The sequence below is a fragment of the Cuculus canorus genome, chromosome 18, assembly GCF_017976375.1.
Source record: "Cuculus canorus isolate bCucCan1 chromosome 18, bCucCan1.pri, whole genome shotgun sequence".
In the NCBI taxonomy this organism is placed as follows: Eukaryota; Metazoa; Chordata; class Aves; order Cuculiformes; family Cuculidae; genus Cuculus; species Cuculus canorus.
This window is the reverse complement of record NC_071418.1, coordinates 3,330,314-3,354,766: the sequence shown is the minus strand read 5'-3', so window position 1 is coordinate 3,354,766 and position 24,453 is coordinate 3,330,314. Positions and strand designations below refer to the sequence as shown.

Sequence of the window (24,453 nt, the reverse complement as noted above, 5' to 3'; positions counted from 1 at the left end):
TAAAGTGCCATCAGGGAAGGTAATGGAGAATGAATTAGAACCAGATCCCTACTGAAGAGAAAGCAGGCAACCTAAAATATCTGAATATTTGATATACTTGAAATATGAAGCCTTAAATACATGCTACATAAAGTCACTTACAACAAGTGACTCCCTTTCCTTGACAGTTGCTGGGTCAGTCTTGGAGAGGGATGTGTCTGAACTGCAAGGGATGGGACCTATCTCCAACTTCATAGCTGAAGAACAATTAGCTACTCTCTCCCACAGAAGGGAGACATGTTGGCAATGATGCTGCAGCAGCTGATGAGAGAATGTTCTGGTAATATAAGAGGTAATAACTGCCAACAGAAGTTGTTGTACAATCACCAGTATCCATTTCCTTTGTTTGCTAAGCAAAAAGAGCCGAAGATGCCACATATGTTAATGGGGAAACAGCCTGGCTGCAAAACTAGAGACAAAGCTATTCATGCTGCGGTTTTGCTGGTGGAAAGCAGGGTCCAAGGATGGCTGTCGACCAGCCATCTACAGCCAACTCTGGCTGAAGAACTCACTTCTTTGGTGTAGTACTTCATCACCCCTTCCCTTGCTGACAGGAGAAATCGCCTCTTCTGGAAACATTTGCTTTCCCGCCCACGCTTCCAGAGGAATCCTTCATGACTCCCTGCAGATTGGACCAAGATCAAGTGTCAGAGAAAACCAGCAGGACTGTTTATCTAAATGGGGAAGGGGTACAGAGTTTCAAATCTCTTCTCCATCTGAAAATTTTCACCTCATATGAAAAAATCAGCGGAGAACTAGAGAACTTGAAGATCTGAACACACCCTTGCACTTGTCTAAGAGCATTTTCTTAGGAGCTTCTTCTCAAAGACTCAAAGCAAGGCCTATGCATCCACAGTTCAAATATAACAGGGCAACCCTAAAGATCTTTGAAGCTGCAAACATAACACTGTGCTGTTGGCCGTAAGGCTGACGCCTTTTCCCTGACAATCCTTTTACCTGCAGAACAAGGATCTTGGCAGACTTGGGTAGCAACAAATTCCTCACGCTCATATTTAGCTCTAATCCATTGCTCTTTTAAAACCCTGGAAGAGGAAAACATGGATAAAGCTGATCTGCCTCTATTTCCAGCAGCCAACCTGAGATGTGTAGAGGGAAGCAGTAATTCAATAGCTGAAAAGCTCTGCAGCAGTAAATATCCCACCAACTCACAAGCAATCATGGGACTGAGGGATGTAATAGTAGGGAGGGACTTTCGCCTCATATTTAGCTTTGGCACAAAGATTCCCGTGCTTCTTCATAAACTGAAAAGAAAAGAAGTTGCAGTTAGGTGTGCAAATACAAAATCAATACCATGTCATGAACATAAAATGAAACTTGTATCAAAGGGAGCACTGCACTTTGCATTCTGTTTCCCCTAACTCTCAGCACATCTCTACATACCTTTATAAATTCCCTTTAGCACTATTGTTGGTGCTTTTTAGGTTGCTAAGCCTTTTTCAGTATTTAAAGTTCTGAACCAGATGGGAAGGAACTCAAAACTGTGGTTGTTGATTAACAGAACAAAAGAAAATGAGAAGAAAAGATATTTATGATCTCCCTGTACCTTCACCTCCTCCAGCTAATGAACTGTGGTTATATTATTAGCACAATTGAATTGAAAGATGAGAAGCTGAGCCAATATTTAAGAAGGATATGTTGATTACCAAGAGAACATGCTATCCAGCGATACCTCTAGGCTTCTAAACCACAATGAGAAGTCACTGTACGCTATTAAAAAAAAAGTAGACTGCAGGCCGTTAGAAAAATGATCTCCCATCAGCATAGCGTGATTGAGTAGATCATAAAAACCCCCTCAAGCTACTGTGGAGTTAACTTGGCTCTGTGTGGCTTTGTTCCTCTGCCTGTGGTGGACAACGTAAGAATTAGGAGGCAGAGAAGACTATGATGAAATGTGGAGAAAAGTAAGGGAGTTACTGCTTTTTCCTCTGTACCTCTATGAGATTGCTCTCCCAGAAGTCTAGCTGAAGGGATTTGACCTTGCTGATTTCTGGAAGATTACGATGGATTCCAGAGCAATTCAAACAAATGAATATTCCAAGTTTGTAAGAAGCCCATTCTGGATCTGGATAAAAACAGAAAGAATGAATTAATGCATGGGGAAGGGTCCAGCCACCAGCAAGGGCAAAAAAGCACATCTGATGCACAGCCCAGGCCTCGCACATCGTTTATCAACCCTCACGTCATTGTTCACAGCTGTCACTTCCTGGGGCTCAGAGGACCAGCGCCTGCTTTCGCCAGTGAAGAACACAGCCCCTGCATCTGAAGGCTCTTTCACCGACTATTTGTTTAACAATTAATGTGACTGTGCAGGCAGCCGAGCAGTGATGTAAAAGCTCAGCTAATTATTAGTTCTGCATGGAAAGCTGCCATTGCTGAATTAACAATGGAAGGATGGTGCGGGCAGCGAGTGCTACTGAGAGCACAACAGAGGGCAACTACCTGGATTGAGGGATCATGTCTACTGCCCGCGAAAGCTCCTGCTCCTGCCTGTTGTTGCATCCCCTGAAGCGGCCTTGACAGGTCAAGGCTTAGAAGCGTTCCGAGTGCTCTGGCAATTGCATTTCCTCTGACTGTCGCTTTCACCACGTCACCCTCTGCTTCTCCCTTATCACATCAAACACAAGCTGCTTGTCGCCTTCTGCCAGCTGCTACCAATGGACTGCATGGTTTGTGAGGGTGACACCCTCCCTGGAGGAGTTTAAAAGCTGGGTAGGTGTGGTGCTCAGGGACACAGTTTAGTGGCATAGTTGGCAGTGTTGGGTTTATGCTTGACTTTTCCACCCTAACCGATCCTGCCCTTCTGTTCTCCCGAGCTGGAAAACCACTCCATGCTCCGTACTCCAGCCCTGCGCCCTGCCTACAAATAACTCTGGGGAAGCTGCTGGCGCTGTGGCTGCTTCCTGCCCTGCACTGGCTTCTCCTTGCCTGTGGCTCCTGCTGGCTGAGCACAGCCGTGTCCCATATGCGATATTCGACATCCTGTGTCCCATATCTCACGTTCCATATCCCATGTCCTGTATCCCATGTCCCACATCCTGCATCCCATGTCCTGTATCCTATGTCCCACATCCCGCATCCCATGTCCTGTATCCCACATCCCATATCCCATGTTCCACATGCCATGTCCTGTATCCCATGTCCCATGTTCCACATCCCATGTCCCATATTCTGTTTTCCATATCCCACATCCTGTGTTCTGCATCTCATGTCCCATATCTCATGTCCTACATCCTGTGTCCCATGTCCCGTATCCCATATCCCACATCCCACGTCCCATATCCTACATCCTGTGTCGTGTATCCTACATCCCACGTCCCGTGCCCTCTGTCCCCTGTCCTGTGTCCCCCGTCCTGTTCCTCCTGTCTTGTGTCCCACGTCCCATGTCCTGTGTCCCATGTCCACTGTCCTGTTCCCCGTTCCCGGTACCTGGTTGCCCGCAGTCCGCGCAGCGCCCGTTCCCGGCCGCGCTCTGCAGCTCCAGCAGCCGCGGTTTGTGCCGGTCGCGCTCCATCTCCGCCGCTCGAAGGAGGAGGAGGAACCGGAGGCTCTCGCCGCCCCCGGGGGTCCCCCGTCCCCGCGGGGAGGCGCTAGTTAACGGCGCCGCGGGAGCCCGGGGAGCAGCTGCGGCTCCGCTTGCTCGGAGGAGGGCGCGTCCAACCCCTGCGGCTCCGGCTCCGCCGCTCGGAACGCAGCTTCAGCCCCGTGGAACGGCGGCTCCTGGAATCACCAACAGGTGGGGATGGAACGGGCCCCAAAGCCCACCCAGTTCCAACCCTGGGCACCTCCCACTGGATCAGGGGCTCCAAGCCCCATCCAACCTGGCCTTGAACACCTCCAGGGACGGGGCAGCCACCACTGCTCTGGGCAACCTGGGGAACAAGGAAACATTTCTTCCTAGGATCTCATTTAATTCTCCCCTCTTTCAGCTGAAAACCATTCCCCCTTGTCCTATCCCTGTGCTCCCTGCCCTTTCCGAGCTCTCACGTTTATGGTAAGCGTCATGGGCAGAAAGAGATTCTGCTGAGAGCCCATAAATCCAGGCGTTCGCAGGTGTTCAGGTGCCTGATCTCCCCTTGAGGATTTAACCACAGACTATTGAATCTCATATAATTTCCCTTTTTGCAGCTTAAAACCGTTCGCCCTCATCCTGTTCCTGCACTTCCTGATCAAGAGCCCCTCCCCAGCTCCTCTGGAGTCCCTCTCAGGACTGAAAGCTGCTCTCAGGTCTCCCCGGAGCAGATGGAAGCACCGATACCGCAGCGAGCAGGTGAGTTGCGCTCTCCGCAGAGCTCTGCCAGGTCTCAGCGTGGCTGTGACACCAACAGGCTCTGAGGGAAAGTCCTGTCCGCATAACTCAACAACCAGGAATTTCAGGATCCGCACATCCTAACAAAAATGTCCCTCTTTCAAGATAAAGTCCATATCAAAACATCTGACTTCACATTCGGTTTACCTAAGGAAACAAAAAGTCAAAAGAGAAAAATGTCAGTTGAGGGAAAGGCTTTTAAGGTCAACTGCAGATTAAGAGGTATTCAAATGTTTTTCATTTCACTGTTTCAGGTCAAACTTCATTTGCATAGTTCACTTGCCCTACTTTAGCGCACAATAACATGTAATTCTTAGGTAAAGTTTATGTATAATCTTGTAAAAGCCCCATATTTACTTATCTCTAGTGTAGTCTGTCATCTGCAAAACGTGAAAATACTGACACATTTTCTCCATCTTTTTAGGCACTACATACCATTGTGCTTTTTTTATTTAAATATTGTGAAGTTATGAAATAAACAGCAGCAAAATATCTGAAAAGTTGTTCAACTACCTACATAAAGTCTCTCTTTTCAGCACTTACCCTTTCAAAACTGCTGTATACAGAAATGTAAGCATGGATTTAATCTTCCCCAGAGAGAATTTTGTTGCAAGCCATAGACTGGAGCTCTTTGCTAGTTTACGAATCTGTAAAATAACAAAAGAGAATTTGTATAACATCTGCAAAATGAATACAAACCTACCCCCAGAAAAACCCAGCACGGGGCAGAAGCCCCATGGTTTTCCTCACTGTGTCATATGCGGATGGCTGAGCTTCTGTGTCTTTTTTTAAACGTGCAAGGGACGTGTCTGCATCCTTCCCAGCTCTCAGCTGTCCAGACACACCTTGGCCTTTGCTTGTAACAGGATCCTTCCACTCTCCTCCTTCTACTCTGCATTTAGTGTTCACACACTGCCTGCCTGGAAGGGCACACCTCAGCCTTAACTGCTTTTTCTGTATTACTCAAGGGGCTGTACGGTAACATCACCTGCATTTGCATTCTAGAAAGCAATATTGGAACGACAGTAAAAAGAAAGGCTTGAAACTTGACTGAGATCTCCCCAAGAACAACCTGGTTGTTGGTTTTCTGTTTTTCAGTTACTGTATACCCAGCAATAACTGCTGCTTAAAGAGGGTGTAGAGTCATTGTGAAACTCCGGGGTTGTTTCACTTCTGATTTCACTGAATTCTTTGTGTAGGGAGATCGCAGGCTTTGTCTTTCATTTCCAGGTATCTTTAGTCATTCTCAAGATACTTGAAGCTGGTCTTCATGTTTTGGGAAAGGTGATTTCTGGTAATCACAGTCCACACTATTGCAGGAAAATCTTTTGAATCAAAAAACTGGCGCAGTACTGGAATGGATCTTGTGAAGCCCTTTCTCCTTTTATGCCAAGTTAACCCAAACCAGCCCCAGATCTCTTCCCCAAGACCAGCCTGTCCCTCATAGAGACATGCTTTCTTCTAGCATACAAAGGATGCTCATTCTTGATGCATAAAAATGCAGAGTCGCTGGTTTATCAGAGTTCAAATAAACCAGCACAAGTAGATTATCTTTCATTCAAACAAGCCTGAGCTGTTTTCATGTGGCAACTGCACGCAACTATCTCATCAAGATGGGAAATACTTGAGTTCCACCTTACTGTTCAGCCTCTCCTTTTGGCCACCACAGCCTCGCGAGTCTATAAAAAATTAAGGGAAGAACCAGAGAGGTGACAGCAAGAAGAGGCGAGTTGTCTCCCACTGATCTCTGCTTTATGCCTTCTAAATTACCCGTAGTAATACTTTATTGTGCCCATTTCCAAATGATGTAGGTCCCCACTGTAATCGAGTTAGACCGAGACTGCCTTTATAAAGCAGTGAACAGATATGGTTTTACTTTGTTATTTAATTTTTAAAAAACACACTTTTATTTATTTCTTTTTACAAAACTGTACAGGAGCTGCCTAGAGCATAACAATACAACCTATTACAATTTTAACAGCCACCACTTCATTTCATTCTTACTTGACAATTCAGGTTACTATAAAGATTGTCTAAAAGGTGGAAACTAAAAATAATTTACTGTTTTCATAAATATTTCTCATTCCTGAACATCTTTATGACATGAAAAATATAAGATGAGAACAAAATGTACTAGAAAATGCCCTTCCATATTATTGCAGAAACACTGAGGTAATTGAAATACTACTGCATGGCACTAATCCGACTCAGTTTGAGGAAGAGAAACATTCCAACTGCAATATAAATGCTGAAAAGTACATAGTTAAAATATTTCCAGTTAAAAACCCCTTAAACATCATTAAACATTAAGTCTAGGGAGTCCTACTTGTCAAACAACAGAAATATTCAGAATTGTAGCAAAGTTTCACAAATTTATTGTCGTATAAAAACAGATTCAATCACAAATAATCAGGCTGAAGTCTTGTCGAACACAAAATGAAGTATACAAATAGAACACCATATACAAGACTAGAAGTAGTTAAATATTACTGAAACCAAAGCACCACTGGAGTCATTGTTATGTACAAAATCTTGCCTATTCTCCGAGTCTTGAGCTACAGTAGTCACTGCTCTACCTCTTTAGACAAGTAACATGTAGATCTGAGAATAATGAAATCAAACCGATGCATAGAAATATATGTACATCGAGGCACAGTGCTTGTGAAGACTTTGTAGCCCACTTGTTATTGTGAAGGGTTGTTTTCAGTCATTTTAGACGACTTGTCGCATCCTCTCCGTGCCGTGCCCTCCCACCCCGGGTTAACTAACACCTCACCTCAAATTCAGAGAGAAGTAAGCTTGTTTTAATAAAATTATCTCAGAAAAAAGGCAACTTTGCTGTTGGAGTTGTGACAGTTGCTCATTACATGATATCCAATAGCAGTCCCTGTTGATTAGTTTGTGCATTTAATATTATCAATGCACTTATTGGACAAGCACCAAACCAACCCACGGTTCAGTCGTGGGGAACAATAGCAGGACAATAGATATATACATTATTTTAAATACTTATAGAAATTTAATATACAAATGGCTCTGAATATACAATAAAATAATGTGGTAAAAAAATTAAAATTAGACTGTGGTGAGAATAGCACCATTAGGCACAAACTATTGCTGGTGTTGGCAATTTCAAGGGAACTCCAAAGACAGAGCGTTTATCATTTGTTTGGGTATATCAAGATGAATCCCTTCAAGATAATGCAAGAACCTACAAAAAGAAAAGTAAAAGTGACTGTAAGGGGACAATATTATTTCCAAATAGGAGGCAACACTTTTATTAGAGAGGCAAACACTCGCCTTTCTTGTCCAGTATTACTTGACAAAGTATGTTCTTAAAATTCTTGACTATCTCATTTACTGAAATGAAGGAAGATTTAGGAAAACCAAAACTTACCTTCTTTTAGTCTTCCCTTGCTCTTTAAGCTTCTCAGACCTACAGATACTGCGAAGAGTGGGGAGGTATTCAAGTATGCTGGCTTGCTTATTACCCAGGTTTAAAGGGCTTCTGGAAAAAGCAGTTCGGATGACTGCCAGCCTCCTCTCTGCTTTTTCGTGAACGCTAAAATGGAGAAAAAAAGCTTTATTGTTTCTTGTTTAAGAACATGCAAGTCCCTATTCTGTTCTTTTCAGATCAAATATACTGAATGAAAACTCTGATGTCCAAAACTGTGTCCCAATGGATTCGATGCCTGCAACTTCTGATCCTGCATTGCTCACGCAGCATGACCGAGCTGCACTGGGACAGAAACAGGAGTGAGAGCAGTTTGTTTGGGCCAAGGCTCTTAACTATGGAGTCTCATCTGGGGAGGCCTTCACAATCTGGTTACGTATGTGAGGTTTAGTATGTGCATCAGACCATGTAACTGAAAACACCTGTGGTTTTCAAGAACAAAACGTGTCATGCGACTGGTGTTTGCCAGAACGCCTCTATCAGACCCAACATATAACTCATGATGTATCAGCCAGACTTGGGCACAGGTCACATCCCTGGTGACATCGCTGCTCTAGGTACAGACTTACAGAAACAACACCCTACCCTGGCTGCCCATCCACGCACTTCAAGCGGTTTTATTCACCTATTACTCCAGTTTCATATATGATGACTTCTTTAGGCTAGAAATCATCTTTCACATCTACACCGACTAGCAGCAATGTAGCCTTTGATCTTTTGTAGTATATTAAAGGCTATTCTTTGTCTGGAAAAGTTACCACAAAAAAAAGACAATAACTATGCTGTGAATGTTCTTAAGTCTTCATCAAGCAACCCTGATGCATTTAACGCAGGCTCAGTAAGACCAGGCACCAGGTGAAAGATTTGCCTGTCTTGCAGAATCCATTTCAGTCCATCTGTCCTGAAAAAGCCATTCTTTTATGGTTTTATTAGTCTTTTGGGATGGAAGTGGTGTATGTGTTTACTCTAGAGTAAACAGACCAGATTAAGGCTACTACACCTGAACAACGTTATGGTCAAACAGGCAAAGTCACTTTTTTAGAGATTGCCAAGAGGACAATTTAAGGTTAAACAAGCAAAGTGAACAAGGTACTCCAGCGTTTTGAGACATGGTAACAACAGTCATATTGGTAGGAAGGTGTACACACAATATCTGGAAGAACCCTGCAGCCCGTGAGCTGCTCTTCTTCACAAATAATGTACTGTATTGCAGAAATATTAGCGAAGTCTTACCTTGAATCAGCGGAGTGACTGAAGGATACATAATTTCTTGTGTTTGAAATATGCAAAGTCAGTCCCTCCAGCCGATTGCTTTCAGGTGTTTTACTGGTACTCACAGAGGATTCCAAGTTTTGTGAAATACTAACAGAACATTTGTTGAAACTGAGTGCTTCAATAGCTGCCTTTATTTCACTACAGCTCTGGAAGCTCCACCAATCAGTACTTTCTATACTGAATTCATCACAAAGACCATACTTGATTTTGCCATTTAACCAATTAAATCCTTCATCCTTAGAAAACTCCAGCGGTTCCTTTGTGTCTGTGTTTATGCAACAATCCAAGAACGACATGTCCTCCACAAATTCAGCGAGTGAATTTAGGCACTGAACAACAAGAGCAGACTTTTTCTCATTTCCTGGGGTTTTAGTTTTTATGTCCTTTCCTTCTTTATTCATCAACAACTTTGATGCCTCTTTATTCACTTCAGCATGTGTCGTAGGACTGTCTGATGGCAAAGTTATGAATTCAGATGAATAGTTCAGTCCACTATCAAATAAGTCACTATCATCCAATATTTCAAGCCTTTTCTGGTTCTTTGTTTTTTTAGACTTTTTTCCAGAGCTGTGAGTAGATCTGTTTTTCGAAGGAGCAATGGCAGTCCTCGCAAGTGTAGAGTTAGAGGCTTCAGATTGGTTTGAAAGAACTTGCACCGGTAAGGGAAGAATAACTTCAAGATTACTATATATAAAATCCACTTTCTTCATCTGGAATTCTGTGAGAAGCTGCATCAATTTATTCCATTTTTCCATGGTTGTCATTTTGTGCTGTAAAATAATGGTGAAAAATTTATTAATGCATTAAAGTATTTTTATTTAAAAAAGAAAAACGTTGTGACAAAAGTCTCATTCCCCTGGGTCTGTGTTTATGAGGCAAGGGACTGTTTTGCTTGCAGAAGAACACCCCAGTTCAGATTTTGTTTAACAGCTATCAAATCCTCTAATTTCTACAACAAACCTTTTCAAAGAGGTTTGCTTCTAAGGAGATGCTGTTCACAGCAAGGATCACACTCAGTTTTACCTGGCAATCATTCAAAGCACTAGCCAGTCAACTACAAAAATACCTTAAGAAATGTAAACAAGTCTTCTGAAGGCAACAGGATATTCTTAAGGCCAAGCAGTGTCTCTACACAGCCCGTATCACATTTTGGAAGCTCCTGAAGATGCGCATCAGCTGGAGATAAATCAGTCTTGGCATCAGTAGGCTTTTCAGAATTAATCACGTGATCTGCTTTACTTGTCTCATCTCCTCCTGCAGAAAATACCACGCTTTACTTGAAAAGAAACAACCACATCACGAAATTGATTGTTCTCCTCTTTGCCTCAATTCCTTTTATACAGGAAACCATAACTGTTGCCTCTTGCTGCAGTTCTGAATGAATACAGCAACTGAAACGAGTCACCCCCACTCATCATCCCCATTCCATTTCTTTGTTACCAAGTTGCCTGCTCTCCCTTCTTTCCAAGTGACTGTTCAAAATAGTTTGTTCTTTCTTTTGTGCCGGTCCGGTCTCTGCCGCTTGCTCACAGGCTGCCTCACACCCCACCTGTTGAGGATACTCTCCCTGTATCCTTGGGGACCAAGTTCTTACCCTTGATGACCGCTTGCTAGCCGTCTCCTTTCTTCAGTTCTGCATCTTCTAGGTGAATTCCCTACAACTCAGCTAAACAGAAGAACTGCAGACTTCGAGTTAAAGGAAAACTACTACTGGCTCCCTTCTCTGCCCAATTTTGCTACTCTGAAGAGGAAAAGGATAATTTCTCACCCATTGTTACAGTACCCAATAGATGCAACAAAAATCAAACATTCATGCATATATACAAGGCTTTGAAGTAGCCAAAAAAATCTTCCAAACCCCAAACTAAATGTTAAGGAGTCTTACAGAAAGTTACCATCTATTCATACATATCTAACAATGGTTTGACTTAAACAAATTCATGTTAATTTCTAAAAAAATTAAATTAAATCAACCTACCATGACGTGCCAGACATTTGTCTTTTAAGCATCCACCTCCACTTCTAACCCAAAATTGTAAGTAGAGAACACATTGTCTGATGTCACAGTTATTTGTGGTTAACAGAGCAGCCAAATCTTTTACATCTGTTCGTAGGTTCTCGGCCAGACACAGCACCTGAAGATAGCTAGCAGCGTTCATCTAAACAGGAGACAAAAAGCACTGAAACAGCTCCTACCAATCAGTCTGCAATGCCACACAGAAGCAAATCATTCAATTCATGCTTGCAATACATTATTCCTTTTAATACCGATCACTTTGTTAAATTAGATTACAGTTGCAACCCCCTTGCTTCTCATAACATGAGAGCAGATTTTAGTGAACTATGTTCAATTTAAAGGTTTTCCTTTAACTCTGTGATTGCCTGGTAGCCTAAAAGCATTTCAAATTAAAACAAAAATATCCCCTTCTCAAAAGTGAGTTCCTTATGAGTCTCATTTATTCAGGTTTGTTCTTACTGTAATTCTCTGAAATACTAAATAGTTGAGAAAATAAATCCTCCATGCCAGTAATAAAGATGCTACGTGTAAAGATAAATACATCGTACACATCCTTGCAGGAACTTCTCCAAAACGGTCATCTTATGAAACAGATACATTACATTAGATAAATATAAAACTACAGCAATAATGAAAATTCAGAGTTAAATCAGCTGACAGTTACTTGCTTAGGACATATCTGCATTTCCAAACACAGACTTACCAAGGAAGGGGTTTTAAAGTTGATTTCTTCAAAATAGCCATCAAACATCAAGCTGAACGTTGGATCTATATAAAGAGATATCAGTGAAATGTCACGACGTGTTCAAAACTAATTATTTTCCTTACCCGTTAGAGCAGCCACTAACTTTACTCAAATACTAAAATACTTGTCTTATAGTCTCCATTCATTTAATTTTACATTTAGGAGCTCTATTCAACCATAACCATTTAAACCATTTTATTAGAAGAGGTTCTTCTGTCTGCAAAATTACTGTAACGAGCACTACTCACCATTGGTGGTAAGAACTATGGGTCTCTTTGCAGTCGCCATGAATGTCTTTATTGCACTTAGAAATCCTGCATCCTCATCAAATATTATATCTACCTATAGAAAACAAGGGAAATGCAAGATATCAATACAGCTTTCTGGAACATGCACAGATAACAACAGTAGAGATGGTTTGAGTGAAGTTCACTCGTTAGCACACACCACTGATCACTGTCTTCTGTGTTGAAGCTTAAAATCATAGACTGGCTGTGGTTGGAAGGCACCTCTGGAGGTCAACAGGTTCCACCCCTGCTCAAGGTGGGTTGCTTGCAGCAGGCTGCCCAGGACCATGTCCAGGTGGCTTCTGAAGTTTGATTTTTAATACAATTGCACCAGAAATTTGTAGGATCAACCCACAGTAGACAACGTTGTTACTCCTCCTTCATTTACTTAAAATTACATGCTAGGCTGCAAATTTGTATTTTTAGTGTACAACTCAAAAGATATTTTTGGGCAAGAGATTAAAGAAAAGAAGAATTTAAGGTGGGCTTAGATACCGTAATTATTGTGGTGTTAACGGTGACTTTTAAAGTGTCTCTGCATTTAAGTAGTGTAAAATTGTAAACCAACACTTTTGGCACAATCAGCAATCTTGCAAACTGTTCCAACATTGAATAACTGTCGATAGATGGTAACTTCTTTATATTCTAATATAACTTCATAAAATAGCAATTCATGGTAAAAGAAGTATTCATGAGGATGAAGCTATTAAACCCCAGACTAATTTTTTAAGAAGCTAATAATTCTCACACTTGAATCTTCCTCAAAGAGGAAGGGAAAAAAAGTTTAGCTCTTTAAAAATAGAGCAGATATTGCTTATATCCGTATAATTCATATGAATTTTACCTCTTCAAAAAGAATGAGAGATGTTGCACTTTTTCTGTTGTGTTCTCCTCCTTCTACTTCTTTGTTTATCGACTTAATTTGAGCATCTTTCTTTTCTTCATGTGAATTCTGACTATTCCCTGCAGATGGGTGAAGAATTGAGCAAGAAGTAAAGGAAGACTGAAATCATTCAACTTGCATTCTAGACACAGGTTTTGAAACCACCTCATGTATAAACTGCTTAAGAAAATCCAGGCTGACACAAAAGGTAAGGAATCCGACCCACATCCTTTTCTAATGTCTCTAGTTTGCAAACTGGTTTGTGACCTGTGATGTCTTGGAGCATGGGGTCAATGGGAAGTCCTTTAGGGCAAGGCTGAAAAGACAAGGACTAGACTTGATTGCCCCAATTCTGTCCAGCACTGCGCTCAGACATTCATCTGTACTGCCTGTGCAAAAATACTGGCTGTCCAAATACACTATTTCCTTTCTAAAAACATTTAAAACTTCCTGCTCCCATGAGACATTTGGAAACACACATATTAAAGGACTCGGAGATGTCGGTGTACCTTTCTATGTACCGAAATCCATGTTCCATAATCAAACATCTATTGGTTTTACAAGACCTCTTAATTCTGTGGCAGCAGCTTTAATACACATATACACACGACCCAGCACGGTGACCATTCCACACCGATCTGCAACAGGCACTGATCTAAGATAAAGGAGTGGTTTTCTAAAGACAGTTTTTGATTTACCTTTTCTTACCTAAATGCTCTGAAATATCCCAACCCAAACAACTAATGAAAGCCTACTGAACTGCAGACCATAGCCCAGTCAACTCTGCAAAGCGTCTACAAGATGCAATAAGTCAGTCTTGCTGGCAGTTAGGGTGTAGTAAGCGTGCTCTGCTCTCTTCTCCACACAGCTGCACATATATAGCAGCACAGCGTAGCTTTTTCCATCTCTGAAGGAAACATTTGATTCAATAGTGGCACCTACCTTTGTTTTTCTCCTGAGCTGTCACTGTTCCATCATTATCTTTACGTTTGGAAGAAATCTTGAAATAGTTTGCAAGGGTTTTAGGGGGCAAGCTTCGTTTTAATCCTGCTCTTTTCGGTGACAGCGGAGGTTTCCTTGGTGAAATAACTTTCTTTGGAGAATACATTTTTTCTGCAAGATATGTTTTGCACTAAGCTGGAAATGTAATCTCAAGCTGAAGTTTTTCAGGCAAAATTACAGCAAACCCCAGCTTTGTGTCTAGTACAGGACAGGTTTACTGTGCTGATTTCTACTTTTCTCCTGATAGAGAATGTTTTCTGTTCAACTTTCTATTCAAGTGCCACAGCACTTACTCCACCACTACAGAAAGAACTTAAAATGACCAAGTCTTGATCATCTCAAGAAAGTCATTATTTAATTTGGTATGTATATATTGATAAGAATGCTCAGCTGCTTAAGGTCAGATCAACTGAAATTCACTTTTTAAAAGTTTTTTTAAACAACTGATGTCTAAAAATTGTCAGTTTCTAAACAAAACAAAAAATAAAAATCAAACCAACCAACCAAAATTCCACAAAAAACCCACGAGCCAAACAAAAAAACCCAGATACAACCGTGAAAACTTACTTGGTGACTTGGCACTGCTACAGCTGTTAAAAAAGCAAGGCTTATGCGCGTTAACACCTTTTTTGTCCACTTGATGAGACTGAGTAGCTTCTTTTAATTGTGAGAGTATCTGTCTACCACTACGCTGGCAAGAGGCGTTAACTTCAAAGATCTGCAATGATATTTAATTTATATAAAAAAATAAAATCAGACATGTTACGAAAGCTTTCGCATCACTATTTACTAATTAAAAAAAAAAATAGCACTGAGGAAAGGACTCCACAAACCTTAAAACCAAGCTCCTGTGCACAAGCATATACTGCGGCAGTTTTCCCCACTCCCGGTGGGCCAGTGATCAGAACTGTGTTGCAAAGGCCGGTCTCCTCCTCAATATCAGATTTATTATCTTTGAAGTCAAAGTTGTCCAGTGAATCTGTAGCATTATTTAAATGAAAAGAAAGGATTATTCAAACCATTATGAATTCATGTCATTTTATGCCAACTTTAACAAACAGAAGCTATAGATATTTTTAATTCTATCAGCACCTTGATGCTCTTTGTCCTCCTTTTCCCCTTTCTGATTTCTTTTTTCTTCCCAATCAGCTCTTTTTTTCCATTCTTTTAACCAGCTATAAAAGGAAGGAACAGAACAAGAAATAAAAATTACCGCTGAATTAAGTAAACAAAATTCAGAAGGAACAGAACATAAAACTAGGGGACTCAGCCACTTTAGATTAAAAAAAAAAGTTCATGTTTTACTTTGTTCAGTTCTTTCGTAAAAACAGATTCCTTCTTCATTCTCTGCTCTCTTAGTTGGTTGGGATAAAAACAAGTCACCTAGAGAACTACTTAAACTGTGGAGATTGCTTTATCATTTATAGTTTAGTGTTTGTCAGACAGATCTGTAAATTCCACGTATGAACCACAACAATAATTTAAACCTACACAGAAAATTTAAATGAAAGTACGACATATTAAATGGATTTGAGCCCTCATTACTGTCAAAAGCAGAAGCAGTGCATCACAATCAGTATCAGGCATGCTGGTTGGGAAACACAGACAAGGACTGGTAAGTTCTCTCTCTCTTTCATACTCTGTAAGCTTAAATAACCTGGTAAATTACCTAGTAAGTCAGTATGAAAATTGTAAGGGCATTAATTACTTAATTATTTCATTCTATCCCACAGCCTAATGTAGTATTTCATGTGTGGTTTTGTTTTGTACTGTACCACATAAGCCACTGAGGCATTACTGTAAAAGAAACTATGACCAAAAAATCTTTCACACCAATTGACAAATTGCTTCTGCAACTTTTTGGAAGAAAACAAAAACAGAGGTCACAAACCCTGTGGGTGTTTTTCAAGCACAGTGTAAAATAACTGATTTCACTTCTTTGAGTATAACCAAGTAATAGGAAGCTGTGTTATTTTAAGAACTGATCCACGCTCCCACTTCTGACCTGTGTAGCTTTTCTATTTCTTTCTTGTTCCCTACAAGTTCACTGGAATCTTGAGGCTGGTATTTTTCTGTCCAGAGTGTGTCTTCCTTTTCAACACCTATGGAAAACATTGCCACTTTTAATTAGTCCTTCATGCAAGAGTTAATCAAGTCCAGTAGAAAAACAAGACTAGGTATGAAAAAAGCTGACATACATCATATATATTTCCTCAATGCAAAAAGAATTAAAATGCAGACAGGGAATGCAGTTACCTGAAAATGCATTTGGCTCTGGTAAATATTCAGTGTCTCCTGTCATAATGCCTGGTTTCTGGGTCTTCTTGTTTCCCAAATGTGTTGCTTGTTCCGCCTCTGCTTGGTTTTCTCCAGATGCTGGAGAAATAATTTTCCTGGAATCTATGGATTTTATTTCAGTCTCTGCACTTTCAATTTGTTTTCTTCTTTTTGATCTGTGGTCTTCTGTTTCTTTCCTTTTCCTCTTTGTTTCCTTCGAATGGTCAGCATGTTTCTGAGCTACCTCAGAACTGGCAGTGTCATCTCTGCTTTCTAGGGGAAAAAAAATTATATCCTTTTAAAATTTCAAGCTATGTCCATTACAACCATCATTCCTTTAAGCTGTACTTGAAGAATTTGGTCAAAATCAACTACAATATGAGGATCGATTTATTTCCCACAACAGTATTCCTTCACTGAAACATTTCTGGAAATTCCAAGTTGCCTTTTGATTCCAGACAGAGCGTGTGTTTGTTTTTCTCTACATACATTACTAACCTTGTATACTGTTTCCAGAACCCAACCGTTCCGTTTGCTTATTCAGAAACTTGTAGAAGTATTTTCTCACAGGAAACTGAGAATTAGAAGACGTGATCTCATCAAGTAAATCTTTCCTGAATGTATCAGGAAGAACCGGTCGGTGGCCAGAAAGCTGTAACACACATACACACACACACACACACACAAATTATTGTTTGAAAATACGACACAGAATAACAATATACAGTTCACATAATTTGTATTGGTAGCTGTCTTGTTAAACCCACAGACTAACAGAAAAACCTTTGAGAATTGATGGCTCTTACGATTCCGAGTGGGTAAATTACACATAAGGAAAAAAAATATCCAGGAGTGACACAGATTCAAACTACAGGATCTCTTAAAACAACAGAAGTCGCAACAAGGAACAAAACAATCTCAATTTTCTTTCCATTTCTCTTGTAAGACAAGCCCCATTTTCAGTACTAACCACAGGTGCAGAAGAATTTCCAGTTAGTTTTGAATTCACAGTGGAAAATTCACCAAGCGAGAGAGTGATTTTTGTGACATCAGTGATTTCAGAATTCAATTTCCTTAGCTTAGTTAATAGAGGACACGATGGCGACTTCAGTTCCCACATTGGGTAACCTACAAAAGAACCCCCACAAAAACAAAACAGAGGAGACTTTTGTTAACAAAACAAAGATCGTTACAAACAAAACCATCCCACAGTGAATGAGCTCTTTTAATTACAGTTTTATCATGCCAAAGCCAAGCTTATTTAACTTATAGTGCATCAACCTCTTAATCTTCATTAATTCCACCTTCCACAAGCAGAACAAAGTCATACAGTTTTGCATACAGTGTTTCTCCAGTAACTGGGTTTCCTGGGCTCCGCTCGCTTTAAACAACCTGTGCCATCACTAGGTCCGTAGGACAGATGCTCACCAAGGACTTTGTTTATTGGTTCGTTTGCTATTAACCCTGTTAAGTGTTATTGTACCTTCTGCTTTTCCTCATGCCCTTTCATAGGAACACTGTAGCACCCCCTCACTCAGTGCCAAGAAATAGGCTTTTATTTTCTCTTTCAAGATTTTGCCTTTGTCAGAAGGAAATAATTTCTGCCCAATGAGTCCAACGTGATCTTTATTCTCCAAATTCAAACTTGAAAGACTTTTTTGACTAAATACTAAGAACTTTGCATCCCTGCACATAAAAGTATACATTAGCATCAATTTAATTTGTAAATTGTGCATTCAAAAACTTCTCACTGGAAGTCTAAGTTTTGTTTTCGTTTTGTGTCACAGTAAAAGAGGGAACTAACAATCATTCCAGTCATACAGCAAGTTCTGCTGTTCCAGTTTCTTTTCTGCACAGATTTACTAGAAACCATTATATACATTTATATAATTGCTGAACAGACGTTTACCTTCATCCTTCTGCTGTACATGGACGACAGTCTTAAAACATGAACTGGCAAGAGAGTACGCTTCCATTGCTGCTGCTTTCTTTGCAATCTGTCTTTTCAGCGACTCTGGCAATCCGCTCATCAAGAATTCACGTTTTGCTCTGAACTGTTCATCATCTTGAGAATTTTCAGATGCATCTTGGCTTTAATGAAAATAGAAATGAAAATAAATCATTAGACCTATTAGGTGCGTAGTAGGCTTACAACATTCAGTTCTACACACGAGTTAGAAATAGTCTGGGAGAACTGCTAAGACTCATTTAAATGTAGTAAGTTTACATTTAATTTTAAATTGTGTTAAGGGATCTTAATTAAACAGAGAAATCCTCTTTGGTTTTGTATTTTTATAAGTAATGTAGGATTTCTTTTTAATCAGTCAACAACTACATTTTCAACCACCTAAACCGGCTCAACAGTAGGAAACAGCTCTCCAAAAAAGCCCCCAAATTTTGCAAGCAAAGGAACATAATGATCAATGTCGAAGAGATGAGCATTTCCATTGCGTTTCAGAAAATGCATTTAAATTTTTAAACTAAGAGAATGTTAAAGTAACCTTGAAATACATTTTGATTCTTAAGCAACTGCCATCTTGAAAACTGACCTGCTGTCATCAAAGATCACAACTGGTTCACCTGCAGAGTTCTGAGCATTTCTGCCTGGGAAGGAAGGCGGACACCTCAGTTTCCCTTTAAAAAGAAAAAGGATCATTACTAGATGAGTACTGGTACAGAATTGGAACCTTGCTTCCCTGCTCACGATCAATACATTCCATTTAATAACATTAAAGAATCTCCTTTTCTTAATGGAAAGCTGAGTATTCTAACAAAATTAGTTTTATTTCCAGTTATTTCATCACTCTGTTATTTCATCACTCTGTTATTTTCTTTAACATTAAAAACCAAATCCTTACATTATAAGACAACAAAACACTGTTTATTATTGGCAGTTTTTCAAACAGCCTTCCCTGAATGAAGAAAATTCAAAGCAACACATGTAAACAACCTCTGCACTATTAACTTGTGTCATAAAACCAAAAAGGGTACGTTGAAATACTATATAAAAAAAATCAGAAGAAAAGCTGAATGTACTGCAAAGGCAGCTGTATAAAATAACAGGCAGTAACTGTAATCAGAACACATTCAGTAAAGCACAATTACCGCGTGAGTTCTTTGCAGTCTTCAGGTTTCTAGGCTTTTTCCCCAAAACATCATTTAAGCTCCGAAGATTTTTTTGCTTCACATTCTGCACTGTAGTACTGTCATTACTCAGGCTTGAATGTAAAATTATTACCGATTCCTAGAAGGAAAGCAAATAAAAAAGATAGAAAACAGAACTTTTCAACCTTTAATAACACAATTTAGTGACCAATACTGAGAAAACTGAAGAAACTGCTAGAAAGCTTTGAACTGAGAAAATATGATTTGAAGATTACACAATTACTGTTCTCTACACAGAAATAGTCAATAGGAGAAGATCGTCAATATATAAACAAAGGGCAGAATTACTTCCATCTAAATTTAAACGTCTAAAATTGACACACTGGAAACAGACACCTTTCTGCCCCTTAGGAAAGGGGAACAGTCACTGAAGTAGGACCATCTGTTGCATTTTATGGATCTGTATCAAGGTGGGCTTTTCCACCTATGCCTGGCTGTTAATTTATCACTTGACACTTGCCATGCCATGCATAGATATCTACTGTATTTTATTCTTTAGAAGACACATTTGCAAGATAAGAAACCTTGTTGTTGCTTTAATGAATCACAAAAGCATCAAAATATTTCCCCTTCCCCAAAGTACGCAGGCTTACTTCATTTTCTTCTATTTTTTTTTTCTCATCAAGAGCACGCTGTCGAGATGAGCGCCGCACAGGACCTGATAACTCTTCATTGACCTTTGATCTATTATGCCGTATGGCCTTTGCTTTTTCAATCAGTTGTTTTGCTTTGGATATATTTTTAGAAGTAGAGCTTATCTGTTAACAGAATACAAAAGAACCGAAACGCCTAGTGATTAGTAGCAATATAGTGAGTATTTCACCTATTAATACAATTTTTCACATTCATAAATGCAGATAATTTTTATAACATCTTATTTGTATCAAGAAGAAAATGAAAGAATGGAAAGGAGGAGCAAACCAAGATGAACTTCTCAAAAGGAAGTGAAAGCCCCACAGGGGATCCTCCAATTTGTCAACAGAAACAAAATATGGGCAGTGATGTTCTTAAGCATCAGCTGTTCTGCTGTGCCCAAACGCTACTTCCCAGCCCTGGAATGTTATTTCACTGGATTTTTCTGTTATGTTATAAAAAGCAGATTTACAGTAATAGAATAGATTTCAAAATCTGTACAAGAAACTATTTCAAATTCTACCATGAATCACAGTAATATTCTCTTTCCGTAGGATATCAGAGAACAGTGACATTGTTTAGACAATACTATTAACACAATTATATGCAAGTGACAAAATACTTAAACACAGTTACCTTTATATTTTTGGAGTTCAACTCTTCATTTTGCTTTGCTTCAGCATTATTTGATTTGGCAGTCGTATTGATACGTGTAAACCTCATTCTAATTAGGGAAAAAAAGTACTATGAATTTATTACTTTTTAAGAAAGGGAACTGTTACTTCTAATCTTTTTTTCACAAGCATTTAAAAATACAGTGCTGCAAACAGAAGCAACCCCCCTACTGGTGGCTGGTGGGGTTGAATTTTTGTTTCTTGTTTGTCTTTCATGCAAAGACATCTATTGTGTCAACACTGCCCCTTCTGTATTATCCAACATCATCAGTATTCACACAGATTTGGTACGCATGTCAATCAATTTATAATCATGTCTTACTCTTAACATACTTGCAGGAAAACAAAGCACAAAAAGGTAAAGATACTCTAAACATTTTACCTTATTGGGCTGCTGCCATCAAAAGGCACTGTAATCACCTCGGCTTTGTACTCATTACTCTTCTTTGAAGATCGCTTGCTTACTTTTGGTGTAGAGGTGTGAAAAGGAGAGCTATTTAATTCATCTTCAGAAAAGGTCTTTTTAACCTTAGTTTTTTTAGGTGTAAGATTTTTGGATGGTTTTATTTTCTTCTGCCTTAAACTCCTCCTTAACTCATTTCCTTGTGGATTCGATGAAATTCTCACGTCTAAGGTGCTTTCCTGAGTAAGAACGCTAGCTCCTAAATCATCACCATTATAGTTGCTGCTATTGGAGACATTCCTTTTCTTAGTTTCTGAAGCCCTCCTTCTGTTTTCTTTTCTCTGAATCTTTTTAGGTCTTTTGGTTTTAGTCCTGTTGCGTTCAGGACTAGAATGTGTATATTTATCCACACAATCTCCTGGCACCCCACTTTCTAATCCTTTATTTGAAAGAGTGTCATCTTCAGGTCCTTCTTTTTCTTTGGAAGACTTTCCAATGGCTTGCTTTTGTTTTCCAGGTGCCTTTTTAACTCCACTTTTTGTTAAATCTGACGTTGGTTGTCTAAACGCCTTCATAAACTGATGTCTTTCTTCCAGGGTACATCTGGGCTTCAAGGAGTCCGACCCTGCAGTCTCTAGTACAGCTAACTCCAATTCTTCTTCCTCAATAACTACATTAGATTTTCTCTTCTGAGTAACCTGTTCAGTTTGTTCGCTGTCCGAGAAGGGGGGGCTACTTTCTTTCTCCCCTACACAGCCCTTCTGCTTCAAGAAAATGGAAGCTATTTTCCTAGAGCCTTTTTGCTCTTTACATAAAGGAGGTAGTTTTGGGGGAATGGAATGAACTTGTGCGAGGACAGTTACTGTTCTGAGTGGCAGCTGTTGAGACTCCTCACACTTTTCTGGGTCACAAATACTATCACTTTTGTCCATTTCATTTGCTGGAGCAGAATTGTCTATTGTTGGCTTTGTGTCTTCCTCACCATGACCTTCGTTATTTTCTCCCTGACTCTTCAAGAAGTCCTCAAATGACACCGTTATTATGCTGTTATTTACCTGTGATGTCTTATCATCTGTAAGAAATTCAACACTGGAATCACCAATAGTAACATCACACTCTGCTATTGTAGAAGACACCATTGTTTTCTTATCTTCCGTTTCCTTTTTACACTTTTCATTCAACTGGATCTCAGATGAAAAACTTTCAGACAAATCCATATTTACTTTGTGCTTCCTTTTCCTTGATTTTCTTATCCTATTTTTTGTTCCATTTATTTCAGAACCAACTTTTTTCACATTTTTTCTGCAGATGACAGCATCTGAGGAGTTCTCTCTTTGCACACAGTCTTCTGCTAATTCTCTGGGACATTTTTGGTCAACTAAAGTACAAGTAGCTATAAAATCATTACTGTCTTGTTTCAGTCCTGTTATTTCTCTGCTGTCATCACTAATTACTATTTCACGTTCATTCTCAGATTCTTTCATCTCCCTTTGCTTATTATTTAAATTGACCCTCTTCCCTTTCCTCTTCCGCTTTAAAGATGGTTTAAAAGGTGTCCCAAAGTCTATGTCATCAGCATCCAATGGTGTTTTATTTTCTTCTGCTACAACTGATAACGTAGCTTTCTCAGTTGTCTTTTTAAAATAATCCAATATATTGTTGGGCTTTGGTGGTGACAACACTTTATCCGCTGGTTTTGCTAACGGTGAAAAATATGTTGTAATTGTTTTGGCAGAAGCATCTTCTTCTCGCCGTTTCTTGCATGCCTATAAGAGTTCAACATGAATATTAGTTTTTAAAAACTTGAAATGATTTAGTATGGTCATATAAAGCAGTACGATTTAGTGATACTAGTGCTTTTTCAGAGGAGAAAAGACTCGTGTCAGTGTGCTGAGACTGTGCGCAATCAACTTTATAACCATTTGAGCCTGAAAGAATGATTCTGCCATTTCATAGAACCATAGAATGGTGTGGGTTGGAAGGGACCTTAAAGCCCATCCAGTTCCAACCCCTCTGCCATGGGCAGGGACACCTCCTGCTAGATCAGGAGCTCCAAACTCCATCCATCCTGGCCTTGAACATCTCCAGGGATGGGGCAGCCACGACCTCTCTGGGAACCTGGGCCAGGGCCTGCCCACCCTCACAGGAAAACATTTCTTCCTGAGATCTCATCTAAGTCTATATTTCAAATCAAAAAAAAGCAAAGATCCCATGTAGATCTGAGACTGCCAAATCAGAACGTGACCACAAGGTCTTTGAACAGTTCGGCAGAGTTTCTAATACCAGAGTCCAGAAGGTGCACTTCAGATCACAGCGTGTGTGAGTCACCTTCAGATGCCTGCCAGAGCATCTAAGAGGGAACTCCCATATCACTCATGGATCTTCAATCCTACCGTAAACAGGTAACTCATCTTAAGAGGAAAGTACTTAAAGAAAATGAATACAAGAGAATCCACGTCTTATCATTCGAGCCATAGAAGATTATTTATTTGTAAAGCTCCAAGACGGCTCACAAAGACTTCTATCTCTCTCCTAGTTTACTAAAACTTGAACCCTCTTGCAGTCCCATCATCTGAAACGGTAAACGCTCTTTCCCACTTCTGGGGATCCCATAGCCGGGCACACCCCGGGCACCGAGCACCCCTCAGCCAGAGGGCAGCCGGGGCCATGAGTCGCGACACCGGGCACGGCTCAGCCGGGGGCACGCGGGGCTCTGGCTGCCTGCGAGCCGGGGCACCGAGCAGCCGCCAGGCAGGACACCGGGTACTGAGTACGGGACACCGAGGGGCTGCGAGGAGCGGCACCGAGAGCCCGAGGGGGGGCACCAGGCACCGAGCGGCTGCCAGTCAAGGGAACAGAGAACCGGCCACCGACCGGCTGTAAGGGAGGACAGCGGGTACCGTGTATCGACCGCCAAGCGGCTGCGAGCCGGGGGGGGGCACCCCAGGGCCACTGGGCACCGAGAGCCGGAGGCGCCCGGAGAGCCCTAGGAGGCACCCCGGGGGGCACCAGGCACTGACAGCCGGGGGTGGTGGGCACCGGTCGCCTCCCGCCCCGCCGCGGTCGACAAAGACACTCCCACCGCGCCACCGCATCCCTACCTGCGCGTCGCCGTCCTTGTCGGGTAGGGAAGCGGCCAGGGCGGCCACAGCAACCCTGCCCACCATGCCCCGCGGGCGGGCGGGCGCGGGGCCCTCAGCGGCGCGCGGCGGCCATGGCGCGGCGCCGCCTGACAGGAGCCGCGCGGGCGAAAAGCGCGCGCGGAGCGAGGC

The 24,453-nt window shown here is 40.9% G+C and overlaps 2 protein-coding genes and 1 long non-coding RNA gene across 9 annotated transcripts in view; 1 reads left to right on the top strand and 2 right to left on the bottom strand.

Annotated features, from left to right (window-relative positions):
* The window catches only part of ADAP2 (ArfGAP with dual PH domains 2), an 8,310-nt gene extending 4,576 nt beyond the window's left edge, over nucleotides 1–3,734 (bottom strand). For both annotated transcript variants that reach the window (XM_054083286.1, XM_054083287.1), the window contains exons 1-5: nucleotides 3,487–3,734; nucleotides 1,992–2,122; nucleotides 1,210–1,301; nucleotides 997–1,082; nucleotides 552–661 (exon numbers count right to left, since the gene is read on the bottom strand). In XM_054083286.1, coding sequence (XP_053939261.1) covers nucleotides 552–661; nucleotides 997–1,082; nucleotides 1,210–1,301; nucleotides 1,992–2,122; nucleotides 3,487–3,571 — 504 coding nt within the window. In that variant the 5' untranslated portion in view covers nucleotides 3,572–3,734. The remainder of the gene's footprint in view (nucleotides 1–551; nucleotides 662–996; nucleotides 1,083–1,209; nucleotides 1,302–1,991; nucleotides 2,123–3,486) is intronic.
* On the top strand, nucleotides 2,132–13,960 carry LOC128853976 (uncharacterized). Its single transcript, XR_008452848.1, has 3 exons — nucleotides 2,132–2,769; nucleotides 4,186–4,327; nucleotides 13,114–13,960. It is a non-coding gene; the product is annotated as an uncharacterized LOC128853976 (long non-coding RNA).
* On the bottom strand, nucleotides 3,857–24,453 carry ATAD5 (ATPase family AAA domain containing 5). Of its 6 annotated transcripts, XR_008452847.1 has the most exons (25): nucleotides 24,283–24,453; nucleotides 21,161–22,947; nucleotides 20,741–20,828; nucleotides 20,065–20,229; nucleotides 19,412–19,550; nucleotides 18,856–18,940; nucleotides 18,216–18,397; nucleotides 17,277–17,434; nucleotides 16,805–16,958; nucleotides 16,286–16,579; nucleotides 16,035–16,131; nucleotides 15,122–15,204; nucleotides 14,863–15,008; nucleotides 14,597–14,747; nucleotides 13,970–14,140; nucleotides 12,989–13,107; nucleotides 12,106–12,199; nucleotides 11,816–11,880; nucleotides 11,074–11,254; nucleotides 10,162–10,349; nucleotides 9,054–9,865; nucleotides 7,764–7,928; nucleotides 5,117–7,577; nucleotides 4,910–5,013; nucleotides 4,325–4,513 (listed from the first exon to the last, which is right to left on the bottom strand). XR_008452847.1 is itself a non-coding variant. In XM_054083283.1 (23 exons), the coding sequence occupies exons 1-23, from the start codon at nucleotides 24,346–24,348 to the stop codon at nucleotides 7,499–7,501; spliced, it is 5,469 nt and encodes a 1,822-aa protein (XP_053939258.1). In that variant the 5' UTR covers nucleotides 24,349–24,453; the 3' UTR covers nucleotides 4,325–7,498. The 6 variants fall into 6 exon arrangements, 2 of the variants coding, with proteins under 2 accessions (XP_053939258.1, XP_053939260.1); XR_008452844.1 differs by lacking the exon at nucleotides 4,325–4,513 and adding an exon at nucleotides 3,857–3,929 and having other exon boundaries at nucleotides 4,514–7,577; XR_008452845.1 differs by having other exon boundaries at nucleotides 4,910–7,577.